Source organism: Syngnathoides biaculeatus, chromosome 10, assembly GCF_019802595.1.
Source record: "Syngnathoides biaculeatus isolate LvHL_M chromosome 10, ASM1980259v1, whole genome shotgun sequence".
Classification (NCBI taxonomy): Eukaryota; Metazoa; Chordata; class Actinopteri; order Syngnathiformes; family Syngnathidae; genus Syngnathoides; species Syngnathoides biaculeatus.
In genome coordinates, this window is record NC_084649.1 from 14,258,317 (window position 1) to 14,278,284 (window position 19,968).

The 19,968-nt window shown below is 41.9% G+C and overlaps 1 protein-coding gene across 1 annotated transcript; it reads right to left on the bottom strand.

Moving 5' to 3' along the window:
* Positions 1-7,704: 7,704 nt before the first annotated feature.
* gata2b (GATA binding protein 2b) lies at positions 7,705-15,359 on the bottom strand. Its single transcript, XM_061833281.1, has 6 exons — positions 15,211-15,359; positions 14,654-15,123; positions 13,772-14,347; positions 12,476-12,621; positions 10,193-10,318; positions 7,705-8,636 (listed from the first exon to the last, which is right to left on the bottom strand). The coding sequence occupies exons 2-6, from the start codon at positions 14,877-14,879 to the stop codon at positions 8,358-8,360; spliced, it is 1,353 nt and encodes a 450-aa protein (XP_061689265.1). The 5' UTR covers positions 14,880-15,123; positions 15,211-15,359; the 3' UTR covers positions 7,705-8,357.
* Positions 15,360-19,968: the final 4,609 nt, after the last annotated feature.

Below are 19,968 nucleotides of genomic sequence, written 5' to 3' on the forward strand. Positions count from 1 at the left end.
AGGTGAATTCTTCTCCTTTCCCTGTCACAATTGAGGCCTCCGACATCTTTGTATCCTCAAGAGTGTGTGGGCTGACTCCAGTCTGATGTCCCGGTCTAGAAATGTACAGGACCCTGCCAACTAGGTAAGTGTGTCTTTATCTCTGATGTAATCTGCAGTCCGTGCATGCCTGCTCACAGAGTCCGATCAGGTCAGCATCATTCCAGATGCAGCGATATGGTTTTGTTTTCCAGTTATTTTGATACACTATACAGACGGGATAAGAAATTTTTACTCTTTGTTATAGTAAGTTCATTTTTGTACCTCATTAATGTACACACAGCACCCTGTAGTGACAAAAAAAAATTGAATTGTTGATATTTTTGCTGGTTTAAGAAAAACTAAAATATCACACAGCCATAAGTATTGAGACCCTTTGCTCAGTATTTTGAGCCTTTTTGGGGAATTGGGACTCCAAACTGGGGGATTTGATGTTTTGCTCTGAGGAGAATCTTCCGTTGGGCCACTTTGCCGTGAAGCCCTGACTGGTGGAGGGTTTGAGTGAAGGTTGACTTTCTAAAACTCCCAATTGCATCTTTGGAGCTCAGCCACAGTGATCTTCGGGTTGGACAGCTGGACCCCAATGAAGGCATAGGACCATCTCAAGGATGATCAGAAGAAATTGACAGAACACAAATTAAATATATGAGTGTCATAGCAAAGATTCAGAATATTTATGGCTGTGTGATATTTCAGTTATTAGTCTGCAAAAATGTCAACAAGTATGTTCAATATCGGGTGCTGCGTATACATGAAAGATGGGGAAAAAATAATTGAAATGATTTTAAAAAATGGTGGCACGGTGGATCCGCTGGAAAGTGTCGGCCTCACAGTTCTGAGGACCCGGGTTCGATCCCGGCCCGGCTGTGTGGAGTTTGCATTTTCTCCCCGTGGCTGCGTGGGGTTTTCTCCTGGCACTCCGGTTTCATCCCACATCCCAAAAACATGCAACATTAATTGGAGACTCTAAATTGCCCCTTAGGTGTGATTATGTGTGCGGCTCTTTGTCTCCATGTGCCCTGCGATTGGTCGGCCACCAGTTCAAGGTGTACCCTGCCTCCTGCCCGTTGACAGCTGGGATAGGCTCCTGCGACCTTTGTGAGGATAAGCAGTGAAGAAAATGGATGGATGGATTTTACAAAATGACTGCAATGTAACAAAGACTAAAAAAAATGTAAGGGTGTCTAAATACTTTCTATTCAGTGTATGTCCTCCTTTGTAATATACAGTGGATAACATACCCAAATAATACCCACTTTGGGTAAAAAAAAAAAAAAGGAAAAAAAGGCCTTTAAAGAAGCAATTCTTCATCTACCATTTAACAGTTAGCAGCATGTCGAGCTCTACCCATTAACAAGCTTTCATACAAATAAAGGCCCCCTCTCAAAAAATATCTCACTTCAAATAAATGCTTCATACCTCTCTCCGGTTGTGTAAATTAATCCCCCAGGCTACTATTTGAGAAATGTGGTATGTCATTTGACGGGGTGGGTGCTGCGTAAAGGATGATGACGAGGCTTCAGGACCACAAAGAGTGTCACTCAATCCACGGCGATTGTGCTGCCGCTTCTTCAGTTTGGTGCTGCATTGTCTCGATATCTAGCTCGGGGCGATGGTTCGTGGAAGGAAGTGTCTTCTGAAATAATAAAAAGTACAATGTGAGGATGTAAACCGGAAGTTTGATCATGTGTCTTTCACAAAAGATCAAGTTTAGAGGAGCTAAGGCGGAGGATATCATTTCACTTTCCATTACAAGGTGAATGACTGGTTGAAAATATATCAGACAGTTTAATAAAATTAATGGTAAGAGGTTTTTTTTTGTTATTGTTCATGCATTGTTTGATATTGAATTTCATGTGTCCGAACAAGACCCAGAGAGAACAAAACCATCTTGCTAGGTCTGTTGACTTTGCCTGTTTCTCAACTGGTGGTATGATTAAAAATCCTCTCATGATAATTTCGTAGAAAATCCTGCAGTTTAATGAAGAACTGTATACTGGACATCTAACACCAGTGTGTGTGTGAATCCACCCATGCAGAGCACAATGGATTAGCTGTCCATTGGCTTCGGGTTTCAAAGTAGGGTTAAGGTTTTGAAGTAGGGCCTGGGTTTTATCGTAATGTTTCAAAGTAGTGTGAGGGTTTTAAAGTAGGAAACTTACTTTGAGTAGAGGCTTCTTGACTTGGAGCAGTTGTGAACACCTCCATTTATTTGTCTGAAGCAACGGTCTCTGCTGCAGGTGACAAAACATCCTCTTTCTATCGCCGCCGTAAAGAGGACAATACAAGAGGGTGTTGGTGGTTGTTGTGGTCAGCGCCACAATGGCCTTGAAATGAAAGATGTGAAGAATCTGGTGTGGACAGATGAAGGTGGGGAGGGGGCTTCCAGTGATTTATTTACAGCAGCAGGCGAGGCTACAAGTGAGGATCCGTGTCTGTCTTTTCTTTTATCACCAGTCTTTCGCTTCTTAGCACTCGCGTCCGTGTCTCCAGTTTCCGGTGGCCTCCTTTTCCATCGTTTGCCCCTTTGCCCCGCCTACGTGTGAGAAAGTTGTCTCATTTTCACACGTCGCTGTTTCTACCGTGGCACAATATGAGAGATGGCTCGTCTACCATTATGGTCAAACGTCATAAAACCGTGATTAGGATTTTATACTTCTGCAAACAAAACACCTGATGTATAAAGTACATGCCATGTCAGAGATATGGATGGGTTATGGTGAAAAACAGTTTGTGAAATAGATACGCGGTATAGTAAATACAGATGTAATAAAAGGGAGAGGAAATGAAAAGTTGCTTGATGGTGCTGGACGATAAGTCATGTAGTTGTCACAAAGGCAGTCAGCTCAAGGTGAAAAGGAGGATGTCAAAGGATGATACTTGTCATCAAAAATCATACATTTATAGATTTGTATGCAAATGTGCTTGTGTTGTCAATGTGTTTGACAGCCTACTGGGGCTGAGGCAAAAAATGACAACTCGGCTTTGTCGACAAAAATTGGTTGACACAAAATTTCCACAGAAAAAAAATTAAGTTCGAGCTGTAACCCTTGTTTCACAGGGACATTTATTGCAGACAGATGCAGTGTTGGCCTAGTGATCAACTTTGGCAAAAACGATGAATGAGTATCTGTAAGCAACGTTCCCTCTAATTTTTGACGTGTCTGAGCAAACACGCTAAGCCCGTGAGCGCCCCCTTTGACCACTGTGAGCAACTATGCACTGTGGTCAGATCGGTGTTATCCGTTGAAGTTACATGCCTCATTAAAAAATTCAGATTTCAGCATTTACATTACCATCAGAAGATTTTAAGAACAATTTTATTTGTGTTTTTGCAAACTTGCAATGAATATGTCAACAAACAAAAAAAATACATTGCTAAACCAAACCAAGCCAACTATTAACTGTAAATTTGACATGTCGCCTCCAACTTGGTTTCATTTATCTATTTTTAACCCACAATGATATCCCCGTCTGTTTTTCTTGGTGTAAAACTGAATTATTGCTTGCAGAATATCTTTAGCAATGCATGTTGAAAGCTGAATGACGGTTTTCAGGTTAATGTTATGAGGTCTCCTATTCTTAAAATACAGAATTAGCTTTTTGTGCACTGTATTGTCTGTGCTTTCATCCTCTATCGGGCTGCACAAAGGTGGAATTTTAACATTATACACCATCTCATCCTGTACTTTCCACTTTGGCTTCAGACCAGACCTTTTTTTACTCAAAAAAGAGAAAATCTCATCATTATTATTATTATTATTAATATTATTCACATACTCCGACATTCATTAAAGTAACATCATTTATTTTTTTTGCTTTTTTAACTTTTGCCATTATTATCGAGAGTAAACATAAGCAGCATGTCTAGGTCGTCTTTGCCATACGTTGCCCAGACTACGAAAGCACCGGTGGTGGGCGGGCTTTGTAATTATGAGTGTACCCCTTTAAGAGCGGGAGGTGGGCGGTGGCAGGTAAACAAGGAAGTTGTGGCCAAGCAGCAGCTTGTTAGAAAAAAGTCAGGCTGTGGTTTTTGTGTGCTACAAGTGCACAATTGCACAGGTGCGCAGCTTAGAGGGAATTACTTACAGACTGTAAGTAATTTTTAAGACAATGTAGGATGTATCATGTACATCTCATATGAGTATGACTGAGCTGAATTTTGTTTTTTGACCTCAAATGGTCATCTCTAATGAGCTAATGCTAATCGCGATTGCTAACCAGTTAGTATTTAGCATTTTCCCGTCTCAAATTTGTATAACAAAGTTTAGACATACACTCAGTACCAACATATGCAGTTTGAGGGTTAAATTCCATCTTTTATTAATGAGAATAAAATGCATATTATTCTTAAAAATAGTCTGGGGCTAGTTAGTCACTTAGTAAAATAATCCAGGCACAGGCTTCCATGTGTCTGGTTGTTGCTCACTCGTTTTATTAACAGCGTGTTTAGAGCCGTGACTCCACCAATGTGTACAGTTCAGTTCAATTGGCCATAATAAGAATTCGGTTTTTTTTTTTTAAACCCGCGGTAATATCGACGCACTGTTAACTTGGCAAGCAGCTTGACAAAGACTGCAACAGACTACACAATGGACAAAAACAGAGGGCATCTAACATTTAGTTTTCCGTCTACTTGGCATGTGGCCGTTTACAACAAAAACACGAGCTCTGTGTGAGGAAATGTGTTTTTTTTTTTTTTGTGTGGTCCTTCCATTTCATTCACATTGTGACATTGAAATGGTGAGTCTTATCAACTCGTCCTCACAGTTTCTAGTGCCACCCCCCCCTTTTTTTTTTTTTTAACTCTACCACTGCAGCTTGTTTGATTTATGTTTGGTCTGATTTAAGATTATTGGGGTTATGAGCAATTACTGGGGTAATTATTTCCTTTGTAAATAACCCCCCCAAAAAAATTGTTTTCACAGTTTTCCATTTAATCTCAGTGGCAGAAAATTCCTTGCAAATTGAGTTATGTGCTTTTCATGATTGAAACTCAAATGTGAAGTAGTGTACTGTGTTTTTTGTACCATTTAAAACATTTGACAGATGGCGTATAAATGAATCACAAAGCTATAGTGAACTATGCTGCCTAAAAACAAGCATTGATATGAATCCAGGATCGGTGCAGGTACATCTCCTTACCGGCCTAGCAATGCCCCCGCTCAGATTTCCTGCAGATTGAGCTTTGGGCTTTTTGTCAACAGTGTTATAAGATAGTGGGCCAAGACGCCCAGTCCCAGGGGCTCACACACAGGACATTGGCCTCGCGCAGTCCTGTGCACTGCCTCCCTCTCTAAGCGACGCTCCCTCCTCCTGTCAGTAGTGCGAGCGGCAGGAGAAAAGAGGTGATTGTTCGGAGACAAGAGGGATGAATTTGTCTGCCCCAGACAGGTGAAGAAAAGCACCCTGAAAGGGACTTGTCAGTAATTGTGGCTCCGTTCTTTGGAGAGTGTCCCACTTTCCAGTGAAAATGCTGTGTGTCAACTTCTTCTGTGACGGTATTTTCATGTACTGTACACACATTTTTGAGGAGGCATACAGCTGCTCCAGTCCAGTCAGTATTGATCTGAGCAGAACTTTTATGGTGATGGCATTTCCTGAGCTGTCTGTAGCTCTAACTTTGGAATTACGGCTGTCATCACTTTGGTGGAAATTAGAACTCTCTCGCTGATTTTTTTTTTTTTTTTTTTCACTCTCGTGTTTGCCTGCTGAGAGAGAGACTCGAGTGTATGTCACTGGTCTACGTGGAGTTTCAAGTTAAGAGTATTCTTAACGTTCTGTGGTGCACTCCTCATACTGCTTTCTTTCTGTCGCCCTCCCTGTTGTTTTGAGTTTTGGTATTACTGTATTCAGATCCATGCAAAGATATAATCTTTGAGAATCACACCCAAATGCCACTGAAAGTCGGCCTAGTTTGTTCAGATACGTTCGTTCACTTGTGCTTTCGATTCTGCTGCTGGATATGAAGCAGCCACTTCAGACTTGGGATTGGAGCACCCAAGGAAAAGAATGTGAGAATGAGAGCAAGGGAGGGGTTTCTAGGGTGCCGTTGTCAAAGATGATACCCATTTTTCTTCAAGAATACGTTAAAGTATATGATGAGATACAGTTTAATCTAACTTTCACCCAACAAAAGCAGTTCAAAGAAACATACAGCCGGAAAACACACAAGCTGAGAGTTCTGGATTTTCTTTCCAACAGCACTTTTCACTTTTCTTCTCTCTCTCCTAAGATAAAGTTTGTAGCCATCAGATGGGCTCGATGCTGCTATGAATGACGTGCTCCGAGGTCATTATATTATATATTATTGTCAGAACCACAGCTACCTGTGCCTGGACACGTTCCTCGATATACCTTGTGCATCCTTCTTACCTCACCTATTGCCTGACTCTGGTCCAAAAGAGAGAAGAGTTATAATCCATTTACTTGACACTCGAACCTGAGAAAATGCTGAAAGGCTCTGAAGTGGATGTAGCAGTCCCGCAATGAACAGGCAGGACGTTTTCAGACGGGTGCTTTCCTTTTAATTGTCGATCAATGTCATCAGAGACTGTGCGTAGTCATCAAACACAGTTAAAATTAAGTAGAAATGGATGCAGCATCTGTACCAAGATCAGGACAAAATACAGTCAAGCATACAACTGTCTTTGTATGAGAAAAAAATTCTGCTTCCTAATTTAAGATTCAAGACAGAGACAGATTCAGCGCTTTCTTTCTCGAGCTTTGGCTTGTCCTGGACCTTGCCTTGAAATTCAGGATTTAGGTTACTCTGCTTTGTGACCTGAAACTTTCCGAACCTCTGGCCTGTCCTCAACATTATTTTGCAATTCAAGACTTGTGTGTCCGTTCTGTCTTGGTCTTCATCTTTCTGAAGTCTCCGGGTTCCTAAGGTCTCTCGGCCAAATTCTACGTGACGTTGCCTTAAAACAATATATGTAGTTTAGAATCTTCTTGACATGGAGTATATTTTTTACAGACAAATAAAGATACCCCTCTTTCATTTGTTATCATTTCATCTCGAGTTCACTCCTCTGAACTCACTTCTGGCTTTGTCTTGGAGTCCAATAATTGAGTTAGCTTCAAAAACAATTGGAATGAACAGGGAGGATGTGTGTACAAAGTTGGAAATGTGTAATTTGCTTCGGAGCTGATTTACAGTGGCCACCCAGTCCCAAAGTTACTCTTTCCATTCTTTCTAAATCTTTATGGGAAGAGCCTCCTTGTTTTGCTTTGTCGTGTTCTCGGAGAGGACGTGACATTTTAAAAGTTTCTATGAATAATTCCAAGAGCAATGTGGGAGGGCCCAGAAGAAAGACGGAGTAAGTGCTTCCAGGTTCAAGGTTTGGGGAAAACATGAGGGGCGACCGGCCGCTGCACTTGGGGGGGGGCTGTGTTACCTCACAAGCATCCCAATAGAATTGTTTACAGTAGTGTAATTTGCCTTGTTTGTGTTTGCTTGTTTTTTTTTTTTTTTAAACCGCACTACGGTGTAAAATGGAACTTTTTGCCCGTTGACAACCTGGAATTTGGTGGTTTCTTTGATGCCGCGGGATTATGACTCATTTTGATTAAGTGTAAATGTGTCGATAGATGACCCACAGTTTCCCTTGTTTTTAAACAACTGGTACACTTTGGCTCGATACGATCTTATATCTGGAAGAAAAAGAAAATGTCTTAACTTTTATCTGAAGCACATGGTTGCAACTATGGAGACTTAAATGCCAGATGGACGCAGCAGATACGTTCGTAGTTGATCTCTTTATTTCATGAGTATAAATGATGACCAAGTTAGAAGAAAGCGCTTTAGCTAAAAATATAATATGTCGTAACTGGGACAATGGTATTCATAATCGAGGAACAAAGCAGTGAAAATAAATTATCTGAATAACAATAATTATAATAACAATAATTACAATTAACAGTGTCAAATTATAAATGATAAAGCTTTTTTGTTTGCGTGCTTTTTTTTTTCCTTTCAGGGCAAAAGACAATTCCAGCATATTTTTTTGTTGTTGAATGTAATGAAAGAGATTCTTCTGTACAATATTCACAGTTACTATAAACATATCGGCACAAACTGAAGCACAGTGCAGTCATGTTGTCAGTCAGTAGAAGTAAAACGGTTAGGAGCAAAGAGATAGTTGTTATTTTGTGTACGTGTGTGTGTTTGTGTATTTGTGTTGGCCTGACAGGAAGTACAACGTCTGTCTGCCTCCATTCAGGGTTAAGTACCTCTAGATTGGCCTCATTTCGTCCAACATACCGTTTGCATAATCAATCGCAAGACCCTCGAATGTCTTTACGCAGCGACGCCCTCAGCCCATGGCCGTCACCATGTTGGAGTGGTGCGGGTGGCCAAAGGTCGGGTGTATGGGGGTGGGAGTGGGAAGCATGTGTCCGGCGTGGCTGAAAGGCGGCAAGTGGCCCATGGACATGTGCCCTGCCAGGGAGCTGAAGGTCGAGTTCTTGTCATGCAGACTTTTGGTAAACTCCTCGTAGCTCTCGCTGCCCCGCTTGATCTTTTTGGACTTGCTGGACATTTTCCGGTTTCGTGTCTGTATTCCCTCTTTTTTCATGGTCAGGGGTCGGTTCACCTGTGATGTTTAGTAAGAGGGGAGGTTCTGTTAGTGTCGGGATTACACTTCCGGGGTAAAAGTACGATAAATATCCCCACTAGGAAGACTCGAGATTAAAAACTACATCAACAGGTGTGTCATCCACACAAATAAATCCCTTCCTTTTCCTGTCAGAAAAAAAAGGATACTTTATTGACAATATTTTTCACACATCAAAATGAAAACAAAACAGAACCAAAGCAAACAAATAGAATTTCAGATTCATTCAAACGTGGCTATTTAACATATTACATTAAGTAAAATAGCATCTGTGTCACCACCATGACACAACATATGTAATCCCCTCATATGTAATTATAGTGGGCCAACCAGAACCCCTCGTTAGCACAAGTGACCTAATATTACGAGTTCAGTGCAGCCTTTGTTTAAATTTTTCTCTTCACATAAATACTCAAGCAATGTTTATTTTCAGAAATGGTGTTACAAGACAGGTAACTTGTGTAAGAAGTTTAGATGCTTCTGATTTTTTGGGTCTTTGTGGTTTTTCAAAAATGTACATTTACCAAATTTATGTATTTGGTACGTGGGGGGGGGCACAAAAAAAAAACAAGCTACAAATTCAAATGAATGATTCGGAGGAAAATACTGTTATTGCCGAGTGGTGTGGCCGACAGCTACTGAACTGTTGTGGAATGTGTGTGGTTCTGCTGTGGTTTTATATCGTGAATGGAGTGGCTAGCCAGTGACCGTCAACCACTATTTTTGCTGCAATTCCAAATTTGAATCGCCGAGGAGCAGTATTGAAAGGTCGCTAATAGAAGTGACATCCGAAAATTGCCATTTTGTATCACATCGGCTTTCACAACAAAAAACTTTTCCAGGTATTACGTGACATCATTGATACCATATCATTTATCATTTTATATGTAACTATGGTAGTTAAAAAAGCGAAGCGCGGAGAGTCTTTTGCAATCACTGAATGTTACCCAGAACTTCAAAGGTTCTCACCCGTTTCCTCTCTTGTATTTTTATTATAGATCCAGAGCAGCCAGCCTCTTTCTTGACAACTGTGTCATCTTGTTTGTGGTTAAATTAAAGCTAAAACGTTGGAGTCCATTTAAATATGTGAGGGTCTGTCGCCCGACTGCATTTTTTTAACGATTCTCCCCTTCGGTCGCATTTGACGGCATCCCTCGGTGTGCGGCGGGCCCAAGTGTTACCTTTGAACAAACATCACGTCGCTCATCCCATGACAATATGCACCCCGATTAGCTGTTTCGAATTTAGACGTCGGCCCGTCTTAATGCTATTCATATGGATCCTGGTTTTGTGGTTTCACTCAATAGCAGTCGCACCATTGCAGCTCTCCGGGGGATAACCATGGAAACAATAAAGCACAAAGGCACAGAGCAGCTTCAAGTCTAAGCAGTGTGTGTGTGAGCGCGGGTCAACGGACTCTCACTCTCCTCTCGCTGCCTCAACAATCAGTGAAACCTTCCCCGCTCACTTTCCGACTACTGGACCCTGTCGGCTTTGTGCGGGCCCAACCTGGCGATCGGCACTCTGAGACTTACATTATGCAGCTTGTAATAGAGGCCGCAGGCGTTGCACACAGGATCTCCATTAGCGTTGCGCCGCCAGAGCGTTGTGGTGGTCGTCTGACAGTTAGCGCAACAGGTGCCTGCTCGTCTGGCTGCCGACTGCAAAGAGACATTAGTTGGACCTCTGGTAGTGCGCACGCAGGCAAAGAGCAATTCAACACCGTGTGTGATCTCTTCATAGAATGATTTTTGCTGAGCATGTTAATGTAATCTTCCATCCATTTAGCCTTTTATATTGTTAATACTTATGTCTATGTTTGTTTGCAGGATTAAACTGCTTCACTCACTCACAGATGTCCATGAAACTTGTGAAAGTGAGGCAAGAGCTAAGGAGAAATTCATTGTATTTTGGTTTGGAACAAGAAAAAAGTGTTGCATAAATGCTTCTTACTGAGCAGGGAATCGAGCTGCGCGTTAATGACAACGTTAAAGGAGTTGCTGTAAACTTAAGTGGTCCAGATTGGGGTCGTTTTCACTTGTTTGGGGTCATGGTAATTTTGTTCAAGTTATTATTTGTATTCCCGCAGTGCAGCGGGGTAAAAAAAACATTTTCACAACACTCAACTGGAACTAAGATTCTAAAGTTATTATTTACTGTTGGAGGCAATATCTTTTTCAGAAAGGATCTAAAATACTCATAATTAATAATAAATGATCTTTTGTTGTTAGGACTAGGAGCCAGCACTTACTTTTTCAAGTACTTATTCACATGGCTATAACTCTTCTCCCCTCCTTTTTTATTTGCTAAACTATTCCCATTAATTATGAATACGCGCGTTCAGTTGGACGTGCACTATGTATGGGGAAGTAAACATTTTGAAAACCCCCACAACAATGCGCATTGTGTTTCCGCAACTTTCCTAATCCTCTCGATTTGTTCCAAACGGTGCTTTTTGCGCCACGGATAACACGAGAGTGCTTGACCACTCGAAAAATGAGGTCTGAGTCTATTTAGGAGGTCGCGGGAGGAAACAGACGCTAAGCCCGCCGCTTTATCTGGACCGGTCAGATATCCGGATAGGAAACAACTGAAAGGCTGCTGCCACCGAACACAAGAGTCACTGCCGAGCCGTACGGAAACCGGGCCTGATATATGGCCCTATACGCTATTATGGATTAAACATGTTGAAGTCATGTATTTTACATTAATCACAAAGGTGTTTGCTTACATGGATTTACGGTGTATGGAATTTATTTAGGATGAAAAAAAAAAAAAGTCTACATGTACACAGCCACACAAACAATCCTGATCAAAGCAAGTGAATAAGCAAATGGCTGTCGCACTTAACTGCTCTAACCTCGCTTGAATATACTTTTTTCATGCAATCAATTTGAATTTCAAATAGTTGTCATTCTTGCTGGATTGGCTGTAGCTTTTCTCTAAAATGTTATGATCTATCACCACCAATTACCACCTTTAAAATACTTGACCCTCTTCATATTACCATCATCACCAACATTACATACTGTAAATAGTGTAGAGAGGCCGAGTTTTCATCAACAGTAAGGCCAAGGCCGCACTTGAATATAGGAAGATAAAAAATAAAAACTTGCTTCAATAAAGATTAAATGATTCAATGTAAATTGATACCTAAATAAGTCTTATAAAACAAACAGTATGGGAAAAAAACACATGCAAATGTACTTAAAAGTTAAATACAACTGAACAGCACATAAATAATTTGAATAAAAGGTCAAGCCACTACACTGTAATGCACATTTTGAACATTTAATTCTGTGGGTCTTTGCGTAGCATCATCGTACCAAACTCTGGGAATCACTAGTCTATCACACGCTTGGCCCCGTTATTTGATACTTTATCATTTTCAGCACTGGTTTAATTCACGAATGCTGCCTTGTTGCTTTTGACATATAGTTTATTTATTTTTCTCAAACAAGTGTGTCGCCTTGTCCAAAGCTCCGGACCCTCAGCGCTGGCCTTCTCAGAAAACCACTGCAAGATTAGGTCGTGAAGTCATATTAAAAGTGGCTCCCCTGTGTGTTGTAATATTTTGAGGACCGCTATCAGCCAGAGTATCAGAAGTAGCAGTAATAATGATAGGTGGAACAAGCCCGAAGGTCCCGCTCGGCTGACATCTTGAGCTGGAGGAGCAAGAGGTGAACCCCAGACACAATTCCTGGAAACTCTTTGGGAAAATATAACTTTCCTGGAATTGTGTTCTCCCTCCCCCTCTCAACAGAGCGCTAGTTATATCTACGACTCCCGAAAGGCACACGAGCACAGCGGGGACTCACCAGCCTGCGTTTGGGCTTGATGAGCGGTCGGTTCTGGCCGTTCATCTTGTGGTACAACCCGCAGGCGTTGCACAGGTAGTGTCCGGTGCTGTCCCGTCTCCACAGAGGCGTGGACGTGGCCCCGCAGTTCACGCACTCTCGGCCCTCTGCAGGCAATTCATTGGAGATGAAAGTTGATACCAAAAATATACAACATGCACTAAAGGGGCTTTTTTGTTCAGCTTCCCCCCCCACCCCAGCCCCCATCACAGTGCTAAAACTCAAACTGCACCTTCCGTCCAAGATCAAACATTATTTGTTGTGGTTATGGACTAATGGGACGAATTAAAAAAAAATCATTGTGATGTATTGTACCTTTTTTTTCCCACCCACCATTAACGTAAACATTTATAAATAACAAATACAAATGATTGAATAAATGACACGATTAATAATGCTGGTGTTTGTCACGCATGAAGAAAATGTTTGGTGCCCTTCAAATTGATTAAAATAACTGTTACACAAATAATAACCAGGGACAACGTGCGATGATATAATAGAACATTTGCTCATTTAAGCGAAATATTTTACGTTTTGTGACGGCATGTGTGTACCAGGTCTCGGATGCAGTTGAGATGAAGCCAGCTCAGAAGTAATTACAGAGTCACGGCTAACAAAAGAGGATTATTGCCAGTGTTGAGCTATGATTACAGCCTCATGCTTGATAAGCATTTTTGTTATTGTTATTTTCTCATTTTGGAAATGACACATTTATTTTACTGTCAAAGACTGGCAGCATTTAAAATCCAGAATCATTTAAATTAATAAATCAGGTTATATTTGACTGTCTCAAATTGATTTTATGGGCTATTACAAATGATAAATAATGGGGCTGAAATAGCACAACAATCTTCTTTGGCTTTCGGCAGTCATTTTTGCCCATGAACAAATGTCTGTTTTATTAAGCTATTTATTTTTAAACCATATCATTTAATAAGCTTCATTTTCGCTGCATTAACCGGGTTTAAAAAATACGACATTGTTCACAAGATACCCATAATAGAAAATGTTACAAAATGTCAAATAATGACGCGCCAGACATATTTACGTTTTTAAATTCAAACGACGGCAATTGAAACCTGTGAATAATATTAACTGCAGTGGTACATTTTCCATATTTTCACACGTGCAAAAGTAATAGTATCGGCGGTAGTAGTACAGTCCTCGTTTTTTTGGGGTTTTTTTTTTTGTTTTTTGTTTTTTTTTTAATGGTTATTTGACGACGTCCTGTTTTGCATGCAAATCCAGGCAACTCACCCGTGCAGGAGCGAGTCTTGCCTTTGCTCTTGGCGCTGAAGCCGGCCGAGGCTCCGAGAAGGCTGCCGGGGTGGAACAGGCTGCCGCTGTACTCGTGAGCCGCAGGCAGCGAGTAGGCGGGATACGTCGGGATGGGGTGGTGGGTGGACGCGCCCTGGGGGGCCAGGCTGCTTCTCATCGGGTTGGAACCCTCCATCTTCATCCCTTCCGAAAACGAAACCTGGTATTTGATACATTCCTTCTCGTCCATTCTCGGCGAGGCGGCCCCCGGGTCTGGCGAGACGTCCTTCGGCGGAGTCGGGGGGAAAGTGTACAGATGCGGGCTGGAGTGGGTCGGCGGGGTGAGCGAGGTCGCGGAGGCCGTGTTCGACGTGCTGCTGCACGGGTAGACCGCCGACAGGCCTCCGGGGGACGCCGATCCCGGGTGGTGCAGGCTCGGCTTGCTGAAGGGACTCACGGCCCAGGCGTTGTGGTGATGATGGTGGGCCGACAGAGCCGCTTTGCTTCCGTCCAGCCAGGAGATCCCGGGGCTGTGGAGAAGATGAGGCCGGCACACCTGTGTCCCCGTCAGGCGAGCTGCAAGAAGCGAGAGCGGAGGTGACAACATGCAGGCCCCGACATTCCTATGCTGTTTGATGCTAAAACCCACAACAATTGGGCTCAAATATTACCTCATGCAGACCAAACTTCCACATCTACACGTATATGAATTTATTACACCTTTGTACATTTCTTCATTTAAACTATTAATATGCGATGCATGCTGACAGGATTATTATTATTTTTTGTTTGATTGATTTTTTTTTTTGTGTGTGTGTGTGTGGGGGGGGGGTTCTCTAAGCACCCAAGTCACAAATGCAAATGTACCCGGGTGCAACCTACCGTGCGCCTGGCTGTAGGGCATTCTGGCCCTGGCAGGGTTGTGGTAGTACGGGTTTCCCTGAGAGTCCAGATGGTTAAAGAAGACATCCACCTCGTCCGGGGGCAGCAGCTGGGTCGAAGGCTCCATGTAGTTGTGGGCCAGGCCGGGATGGTGCGAGTCCGGGTGCTGGCCGTTCAGCACGGCGTGGGGGTGCATCCAGCGAGGCTGATCGGCAGCCACATCCATCTTCCGCGTGGTTTGGTGGACTTCGCTGAGTGTTATTATTATTACTACTACTATTATTATTGTAATTATTAGTATTTAACGGATAGCCAAATACATCCAAGGAGGGGGGGGGCGCACAAATGTTGAGAAAACGTCCTACAACGTTCTCCTTCAAAAGATGTTCACAATGGCCATTTGCAGTGAAGCACTAGTTTTGTTGGCTGTCATCCGAATAAAATTCAACTCTTGCACATGGAGTCCAAACCTGCATTTTTAAAAAATGCGAATATTAACTATAAATAATTTAAAAAAAAAAACTGCACGATCAGTATTCGCTTTGGAGTGTACTCACATGAACAAACTTTGTTCTTTTGTCCTCGGCGTTCTTCAGGTGCCGCGTCCGTGTGCGGTTGTGCTGCTTTCGTCCGGGTGTTTGTCAGGAGAAGGAAGACTCGGTCCGTCCACTGGGACTTGAAGCAACACGTAACTGCACCCGCCTGCCTGACAGCCGGCCGCAACCATTGTCGAGCTGTGGGCGGAGTCGCCGGGGAAGCCATCGTCTCGGCCAATGGGAGACCGAGTTAGAAGACGGAGGCGGGGCCAGAATTCGTCAAGATATTTTACAGAATATTACTCATCTCCAATTGCATGCTTGATTATTAAGAGCTCTCATGACTTGACGCAACTATTAGTGCATTTCTATAAAAGAGTATTCAGAAACTTTACCCTGTGCGTTTTTTCGCCCATTTTTAGAAAATATAAAATCCAGCCCAAAACAATGCAGCTTCATTTTTGTATTTCACCGAAAAGGAATGATGACAATTTCAACCTGGCTCATTATTGGGCCCGTTGTGTTATTTGCGCGTGCGTGAGTGTTGATCGTTTTCCGTCCTGGCGCGTGATTGACAGCCAATAATTGGAGAGGGAGCGCGCGCAGCCCTGCAAGTCCATGCTCCCGACTTCCTGACGCCGTTTGGTGACGTCATTGCATCAGAGGTGGGGGTGAAGGGGGGGGGGGCGATTCAAGACTTTATTTTTTCTTAACAGCAAGAAAGCAGTAGAGATGGAGAGGAAAAGAAAGAGACATAGACGGGGGGTTGCCCACCAGATGAACTCCAGGAAATTTTATTTACTCTCTGGCATCTTTACTTATACATCAAATCCACTTTCTTTGATTTCATTTCGAGGAAACTCCAGTGGGCAAACTCGAGTTCACTCCATCGATTAGAATGAGATGAGATGTTGAGATGAGATGAGGTGAGGCCATTTGCCATGTGAAACACACCCATCAGAGGAAGACTTTTTCTTGATTGCACTTTGAAAGTCATCATGTTCCACGCACTCATCAACTTTTCTTGTTGCTCCCTTGCTGGGACACACTTGTGATAAATGCAATTACTATACATTATGATACACGAGCATCATTATCTCCACGTGACACATAGTTAGTTGGGTGTTGCGTTTTAATGACTCATTTGTAATTTTTTTTCTTTTTCCCCCCCCAAGCCTGTAAAACACACACACACACACACACACAAACACGATTGTACGAATAATCGCCCAACTGAATATTCCTGTTAGAATTTGCAGACAAAATATATATTTTTGTATACTTAATTTCTTTTTTTTTTTTTTACATTGAATAGACAAGTAACACGGCGATGTTTTTACCCCAAATTGTAAAATTGTATATTAGCCAAACATTGGAATTTACACTCCACAATATGCACAGCGGTGAGTTGCTGTGCCATTTTTGACTGTAACTACGTCACTTGTAGTACTTCTTTCTGCAGGAAATCTAGATACCAAATCTCTTTTTAAAATTGCCCATATTTGTGTAGTAAGTACATAAATGCGCATTAGAGTCATCCTGCTTCAGATTTTTGGGTGCCACGCGATAACCACAGGTGCCATGCACCGTCACACTGTGGAGTGGACCTTTTTCCATCTGGTATGCAGAAGCCAGAGCCGGTTGGAAGGGAAATAAATAACACATATCGCATAGAAACTTATTGGCCAGCAGCAAAAAAAAAAAAAAAAAAAAAAAACAAGTATAGAAATAAATTTGATACACAAAGACCTAATTGGTTTACACTTCAACGCTTGTCATATTTATTCATCTCCAATGTGGAGATTATTTACTATTTACTGAGTCGGAAAAAAGCCAAATGGGCTGACGTAAACGGAGGAAAGGGAGCAGAGTGCTTTGCGGTGTATGGTATTAGAGCTCATCAGCATGATAATGTGAACAGACACATGCTTCTCGTGTGAGCCCTTTTGATTCGGCCTGATGATAAAACCTTATCGGTGACAAACATCCACTTCCATTTTAGGATTTGACATTAATTCAATCCCTCCTCTCCCTTTTTTGTGTGCGTGTGTGTGTGTGTGTCCCTGCTTCTTTTCCCCCCTCACGCGATCCAAGGAGAAAGAAGTCTCGACACCGACAATCTTATTATGCAAAGAAACGGAAGTGGCTTTAGCTTATAATGAAAACGAGGCCATGTCGGGTTTGTTGTTATTTTTTTTACGCCGTGGTCTATATCTTAAAACGCACTGTATTATTATTACTTATTAATTATGAATTGCAATTAATTGTGTGCCTGTGCAGCTCGTAGTGGGAAGCCAAGTGAGAAATGCAATGCCGTTCGGATCCTTAGGTCCCTCAGATTCGAACCCATCCCGGGGTAATTTTTCATCGGTGCAGGCTAATCTTTGTTCTTTGTGAAGATAATAAATAGCCTAATCGTTATCAGCGGGCTGCTGGAGGTGTCGCGGAGAATGGGGGGGTTGATCGGCCCGGGAAATAGGCTCCCAAGTGGCGCAGAATAAATGGTATTTCTTATCTCTCGCTCCCAGATTATCGCCGCCTTTTCAAATTGGCACAACAAATACATCTAATGCAGGGAATGCATCATTTGCTGGTCCAGATCTGCACGGATGATTGATAGATAGACACACAGATAGATGCAAGGAGGGAGAAGCGTGTCAGCTTTTTATTTGCACATTTAACGCTCTACATGTGCAAACTCTTTTATTGTGTGCGGTGGGCTTCTTTTCCCCCCTTTTTTATTTTTAGGTTATCGGTGGCAGCCATCTGAGGCTGCGCTTCTTTGTTGTGGCATCGCGAATATTATTTCTTTCAAGTCGGATTTTACTGGATAAGGGTTAAATAGACACAGCCGCTTCCGCGCTGCTTGAGAAAAATATATTTGAATATTACTGAGCAGATATAACATTTGAACTGTAATAAGTTTTAAGCTTCACCCGTTCTGCTGCAAACAGGCAGTTTGGATATTGGGACAATTATTACTGAAGATTGCACAATCTTGCTCACTGCATTGTTTCATCTTGTACTGATTCATGAGGGAAATTAGTTTGGAAGGATTTTAATAGTCAAGAAAAACATTTCGAAAGCATTCAAATCCTTAGCAATAAAAATAAATTGTCCACAAATTTGAAGATTTGTGCACTTCGGTGCTAGAGACAGCTTATGTGTGTCGGTGGGTGGGTGGGGGGTGACCATAAAAATACAGTATTTGCCACTACAAGCTGGATGCTTTCAAAAATTGACGACTGTAGCAGACCAGGGTGCTGCTGCTGCTGCTCCTGCTGCTGCTGCTGTTGCTGGTCTCCAGGGTAACGCAGATAACGGAGCACTCATTTTCCATATCTTACAGTCTTATTATATTCAAGGATTAGTTCTCCTTCCCTCAAAGGTCAAACGTAAAGTCAAGCCACTCAGGAGTGTTTCTCCTCCTCCGATGCAGTGACAGAGCGTTTCACATTTTTTCCCATATTCAAACCTTGCAAGATGACCTTTGCTGACATGCACTCATACATGCAGGCCCACACAACAATAACACATATGCGCCTCCGAATTTATTCTTCATGCAGCCCTGGCTGGGTTTGAGCTCCATTATAATCTGTTTTCCTTGTCCTGAAATGTAATCATGTATGTGTGCATCGGTGCAAATTCCTTTTTGACCTAAAACACGCAAATACTGATTTGATCTTACAGCCTGCATACACGTGAAACCGTCGTGCACGATGTTAATCAAGATTTCTAATGTCATTTTCTCAAACATCTTAAGAATCCTAAGCTGCTTGTCACCTTCAGAAATAGTGTTACATTTTATGTTGTTTTTAACTGAACTCATGAAGTTGCCCTCTGTTTACACATGAAGTTATTATAGTTCATATAGGAATTTAGCCCGTTAATAAAGGCCCCATGACTGTAAAATGAGATGCTTGTGGATCACGTAGGCCAATTCAGGCACAAAGTTTGAGCTTTCAATAATCTAGTGGGCAGCGTCACCTAGGGGAGAGAAGTTGAATGTAAATCCAACAAGTATAATACAGGGACTTGAATCAAAATGATTGTCCTTCTTCTTCTTCACATGTTGGTCACTCCCTTTACGTGACATCGTTTTATTGTAAATGACCTAATATGACATGAAGATGATTGCATAATCTAGTCAATTTTCCAGGACCAAAAATTCTAAAAATCACAGCTACACCACCACAGGCAGAAGCCTCCGTACTCCTTAATGTACAATGGGGTACATTTCCCTTTGGTAGTGGGAAAGATCTAGGATAACGTGAAACCAGTTTTGAGATAAACCTCAATTCAAATGAAGTTGGGATGTTGTGTAGTACTGTACACGAAATTAGAATAAGATTTGCAAATATTTTTTTAACATTATTCACTTGAATACACTACAAAGACAAGATGTTTAATGTTCAAAATGATAAACCTCGTTGTTTTCTTTTTTGTACATATCTACTCATTTTGAATTTGATGCAACACTTTAAAAAAAAAAGCTGTGACAGGGGCACGTTTATCACTGTATTACATAATTTTCCTTTTAAAAAACACTCAATGAGGACTTCGTCGAAGCTTTGTAATTGTAATTGTTCCCCATTCTCGCTTAATGTACAGCTTCAGATGTTCAACAGTCCAGTGCTCCACTTTAGATTTTTGTGCTTCATAATGTGGCACAAATTTTCAATGGGAGACAAGTCTGGACAGTTAGCAGGCCAGTCTAGTACTTGCACTCTTTTATTATGAAGGCACAATATTGTGACACTTGTAGAATGTGGCTTGGCA